This window comes from Nematolebias whitei, chromosome 23, assembly GCF_014905685.2.
Source record: "Nematolebias whitei isolate Nwh7 chromosome 23, NemWhi1, whole genome shotgun sequence".
In the NCBI taxonomy this organism is placed as follows: Eukaryota; Metazoa; Chordata; class Actinopteri; order Cyprinodontiformes; family Rivulidae; genus Nematolebias; species Nematolebias whitei.
This window is the reverse complement of record NC_056520.1, coordinates 1,468,798-1,474,653: the sequence shown is the minus strand read 5'-3', so window position 1 is coordinate 1,474,653 and position 5,856 is coordinate 1,468,798. Positions and strand designations below refer to the sequence as shown.

General features: G+C 43.3%; 1 protein-coding gene across 1 annotated transcript in view; it reads left to right on the top strand.

Annotated features, from left to right (window-relative positions):
• LOC119428999 (E3 ubiquitin/ISG15 ligase TRIM25-like) overlaps positions 1-1,708 on the top strand; it is a 12,545-nt gene extending 10,837 nt beyond the window's left edge. The window contains exons 3-4 of the mRNA XM_037696718.1: positions 601-731; positions 1,642-1,708. Of these exons, the coding sequence (XP_037552646.1) occupies positions 601-731; positions 1,642-1,708 (198 nt within the window). The remainder of the gene's footprint in view (positions 1-600; positions 732-1,641) is intronic.
• Positions 1,709-5,856: the final 4,148 nt, after the last annotated feature.

Genomic DNA, 5,856 nt, shown 5'->3' with positions numbered 1-5,856 from the left:
CTAGGCCTCAGACTGACGAAGCCTCTTGGATGAGGGGCGAAACGTTTCTTTTTAACAAAAAACGAAGTCCAGATGACATGATTCAACCTTTTTTTGTTGTTATTTTCAAGGTTTGACCAAAATGGTTTCTTTAAAGTGCCTGTCGCATGCATATCCTACAAATACAAAACACGGACGAAAACATTTTGGGATTTAAGAAATAATGCACAAATGTACTCATTTTGTCTCATAACTGGCATATGTCCGTTTGAACTTGGTGCTGCCAAAGTGAAACAGGAAGTGACATCAAAGGGGAACTCCCTGGCCTTTGTTTAGTGAAGCCATGCTTTCTGAACTCTGGCTCTTCCTCGTCTCTGACGTTCATTCAGAATAATCTAAACAACAACAACATCAGATTGTAGCTATTGTTGCAACACTGTTTACATTTAGGCGTTCCCCTTTGACATCACTTCCTGTTACTGTGTACGATAACATCTCAACAGCTGTTCATCTCAGCGGCGTGAATTTATTTTTTTTTGCAATGATGGCAGATGAACCAAACTAAACTAAATACAAGGAAGCACGCAGTTCAAGAAACCTCACTGTAATGTGACGGAGCAGATGGATCAAGGCTACACCTCAGAGGGTGATCGGAGAAAGCGTCAGGTGATCGGGAGGGACGCAGGTGAGCTGGTTGGGAACGAGGAGCAGCTGGAAGGAGGAGATGAAGCAGAGGAGACTGAGGATCTCAGGTATGTCGAGGAAAACAAGTTCAAGATTTAAAACGTAAAGAGATTTAGTCATGTGCACGATTGCTGATCACTCAACCGGCCTGTTCTTTTAATTTATTTTTAATTATTTTAGCATTCTTGTTCTAGTCTTTCATTCCACATGTCAGCCTGTGAGGTTTTACAAAGCAAGTTGAGCAATATCAGGATTTATTTGTGTTCAAAGGTTTTTAATAGCGATGGGTCGGTTTCAACACATTACCAAACTGTATCGATACTGTATCGATACTGTCACTGCACACTGACACCTGCTGGAACTTAAAAATCCCCACAAGCAACTTGACCTACTATATACAATAATACGATTTAAGTCATTGTATTAGTTAATATTTTCATTTAAATTTAAAATATCTTTGATATTTTTAGATACAGTCAATAAATAATGTGAACATGTATCATCACGTGAAAATATAAGTGAAGGGGATGATTGTGGACTGGGATTGTTTTTTATTCTAAAAATGTAAGTTTGTCTGGCAGTCCTTCAGGATGAAACTGAGCAGAGCCTCATCCTGCATCTGCTTCCTGGAAGCTTGATGGTTAGAAATGAGATAAATTAATAGGAATTAATTATCAATAAAGCAACTGAGTAAGTTGTAGAACAGTTGTATACCTGAGTTTACCTGGATGTGTCAGGGACTTCGTTCTCATGCCTCGTCCTATAATGCAGTGATCCTCACTATTTATTTATTTTCAAAAGAGCCACGTTGACGGATCAAAATCCAGGGGAGAGCCGCGATATCACCCCAAGTCACTCAGCAAATTGAACAACCCACCTATGAACAAAAAGGAAACGCAGCCAGCGCGTTATCTGTTAGTGCCGAGAAGCTGTGGAGCAGGTCCTGGACGTTCTTCACGTTGTAATTTGTTGCTGCAGCCACGGTGACACCTTCAAGATGAGCACGGCTCAGTCGGTTTCTCTGTTTTTGCGTCCGGCCCTGTAATTCTGCTACTTCACTACAGATGGCAGAAGGTGCGGAGACGCGCGCGGCCGGTGATCAGCTGATCCATCTGAGGTTAACAGGACTTGGTTTGACCCGCCTCCTCCTCAACAAGTGGATTAACACAATATTATATTGTGCATTCTTATTCAGATCTCGTTGCGCTGCATCGTAGAAGCCCGAGCCGACGTGCACAATCATTGCGTAATGAACCAGCACGTTTTAAAAATGTACCGGCTGCTGGTGCGTCGTCGTAACCTGTCGCGAGACGAGAGCACGAGGCTCGGGGAGCCTCAGCATCGAGGAGGTGGATTCACTCAAATACGAAAGCTCTGCCGAACAAATGCGACATTTAACCCGCAGAAAATAATATGAAGAATAAACTAAGAGCGACGTTGAAATTAATTTGAATTCGGACGGATCAAGTGGAAACTCTAACAGGATGAAACGACAAGGAAGTTAAAACAAAGAGCTTATTTTCCGATACGAGATCGAAATGGTCCCACACGACAGAAACCGTTCTCTTGGTTTGAGGCTGCGTCATAATTCTTGATGAATTTAAAGATGACCTGTATTGGTCACGTGACTTTCTAATAGTGTTTCCGGAGAAGGGGTTCTCTGCAGACCGAACACTGACAAGCTGTACTTCTGGCTCTTTAGTTAAATTACGTCAACTCGTTTTTAAAAGCTGAAGGTTTCTCGTTCTGTCTGCTGTCAAACACAAGAAGATTCTGTTCAGTCCTTAGCGATACCTACTTGGGAGACGCGCACCGACGCATCGCTGTCGCCGGACCCATCACTAGTTTTTAATCACTGTTGATTTCTGCACAAAATGCACCATTTTACTGACACTTGGTACGTAAGAAAAGAAGGTAAAGAAGTGCAAAGATGGAAAACCTATCCAGATTATCAGCACATAAACAGAGAAGTTAACGCTCGGTGTCAATCTCTTGGTTTGTTCAGGCTCAGTCCTTTGAATGTAGCACTCTATAAATGTAATTAGGCCTCGACTAGAAAACCCTGGTCTATATCTGTTTGTATTATTGACTTGGCTTCCCATTTTTTAACTAGTTGCCATGGCAACAGTCTAAACATGTCTACCTTATAACGACTACATCCATGACACTGACCATCAGCTCATCTGGAAGATGTGTTGACGTGTTTTTGATCTGGGCACCCTCGCCCACGAACCTGTTGATTGTACGATGTTCCAGCCAGGTATATCTGAGGAAACATCTCGATGCTTCTGAAGAACAGGGTCTGTCCCTTGTCTCGGGCTCCATTAAAAACGGTGGTTGTTTGTGTGGGGAGGTCTCCGAGGCGTTGCTTCGTGACACCAGGATGGCGCACTGCTCCTTAATGAGCTGAGAAATGGCTGCTCGGCTCTGCTCGCCAGGGTGGAACTGACCTTCTGCTGTTTGTGACAGCGACTGACACGGTGCGTTCCTTCGGCTCGGGGTGGAAACGAGGGGACAGCAGGTGTAAGAGGACGATGAGCTCTGGCAGTGGGTCAGCCGGCTCGTTGCTCAGGTTAGTGGTGGTGGCGTTTCCTGCAGATGTTCCAGGTCCGACACTTGCAGCCACCTGTTGTGTGTTCGTGATGACGCATTGCTGTCGTGCACGTTTGTCCTACAACGTATTGGAAAGCATGTTTCCGTTGGAGTAGGGACTTCAAACATGCTACATGATTAAATGGATCCTTTAAACGCTGCTTTGAAAACCTTTACAGCCCCAGCAGGTTCACGAGTGCTTATTCCATCACAAGCACTATGGGCCGAACAGGAGCTGCTGCTGGCGCTGGTCGTGCTTTCAAATAACCACGGAAATCTATAGGACATAAACCCTGAGCACGCTCTCCTGCTGTATATAAAAACTCTGCTGATCTGTTTGTGCTTGAACTCTGCGCAGCTGATTACTCTCGGCTACTACCACTCCAAACTGCAGCTAAATATTTGTAAAATGTACCGACTTGTAGCTGCAATCGAGTTTGACCGTCCTCAACTCTGTTTTCTCCAAATGTTAGTTGTAGATGTGCAGCCAGCGTTCGTTACAGTCCATCCGCTGGCTCATCACATATTTTGCTAACAGTGTCAGTTGGCTCAAGAAGTTAATGACACAATTTAAAAGGAAGATCTTTTGGTGCTCACAATATGTGTTGAAAGTTCGGCTCATCTAACACCAAACTGTAGATCTTCTTTTTATTTTGGCTGTTCCCTCTTAAGAGGTTTGCACTTGTGTCTTCGGCCTCCATCGTCCTCTGTCCTCAGTCCAACTACCTCCATGTCCTCTGTCCTCAGTCCAACTACCTTCACGTCCTCTCTAACTGCATCCAGATGTCTCCTCTTTGTCTTTTTCCTGGCAGCTGCATTTCTAACGTCTTCTACCAATATACCCGCTGTTCCTCCTCTGGACATGTCCAAACCGCTGTCCCTCCTCTGGACATGTCCAAACCGCTGTCCCTCCTCTGGACACGTCCAAACCGCTGTCCCTCCTCTGGACACGTCCAAACCGCTGTCCCTCCTCTGGACACGTCCAAACCGCTGTCCCTCCTCTGGACACGTCCAAACCGCTGTCCCTCCTCTGGACATGACTTTGACGGTCAAATCAGCTGCATTTCAAAAGCCGATACGCAGAAATAGAAATGCGCAGAGGGACAAGTCTCTGTGTTTCTTTGAAATTTAACAAGATAAATACTTAAAAACAATTATTTGTTTGCTCGACTTTACAGCAAAGGTGTGTCAGTCTAACTTTTTCTTAATAAATGCACTTTAATGATCAAATCAGCTGCATTTCGTCGCGGCGGCGCAGAGAAATGAAGCTGACGTGACAGTTGCTCCGAGCGAGCAGAACGAAGGTGGAAGACTACGGCAAGCTGATTGCGTCATTAATAGCTGCTGAAGATTCTCAGTCATCCAGGATATGATAAAGTCAAAAAAGTTCAAGACAAAAACAATAAAGTAAAATAAATAAAATCCAGTTGTTTTTGTCTTGAACTTTTTTTTAAGTCATTATAGCCACTTTTACCTATTACATGACACAACGGCATGCCATACCTCTCTGGTGCCATCTAGCGTTTGAAAATGGTAGTGTTCAATATTTTCAGTCAGAATGAATGAAAATAGTCATATCTCAGTCAAAAATAGTTTATAAATATGGGAATAAATCCATAAATACGTTGCTTCGGCCTATAAGTCGCAGGGCATGCAGATTATGCAACAACAAAAAAACGTGACTTACACGGTGAACAATCCGGTATATTCTGTGCTAACCTGTTATCCCTTGCCTTCCCTTTTTGGAGTTTTCCTGTAAGTTGGTTGATCAGGTAAGAAACCAAGAACAAGAGCTCGGTCTTCGCCGGTGCCAAGAATGTGAGTACCTGTTCTGTTTCTCTTTGTGTGTTGAAAGGCTGAACATCTTTATTTACTATGTGCCGACATGATCATAATTCCTAAATCTCTCAAAGAATCCATTGTCCAGTGGAGAGACCACCGTTAGCGCACACAAAGAGGTTGCTGATGTAAACGTCCACTCGCCTTCAAAGTAAAAGCGCAGCAAAAGCAAATTTGCATGCAGAGTGATTTACATTTCATTTCCGTTTTTATTTATCAACCTTCAGCGAGTCGGATAGAGACCGCTAACAGGATGGACGTAGTCTGGGGACAGTAAGACACACAGCTAAATGTCGGCATGCTACACACTGGACAAAAGAAAACACCAACCTCTCCAAGAAAATGAAAGGACTCGTTGAATGTGTAGCCACATGCATCCTCATGTGGGACGAGAAGGTCCGTCCATCCTTCAGCAGTGCAGTTTCGATGCACTTTTCCTGAAAATTGCCAATAAAATCACAACTTTTTCCTTATTTTAGTTTTAAAATGTGTCCTTACAGAAATATACTATAGTTAATAAGTAAATTAAGAAGTTCAGGGTGCTCATATCAACTGTATGTAACCTACAAACCCTACAGAAGGTTAAAACCACACACACTTGAACTCCTCTGGTTTTAAATTTAAGGGTGCAATCTGTAAACTGTCCACTAGATGTCAGTAAAGGAATGGAAATTACTGCGAGTTAACCTGCTTAATTTAAACGTTTTACTTATTCTATTGATAAATAAACAGCAAACCTGAGCTGCTGATCCATTAATCAGC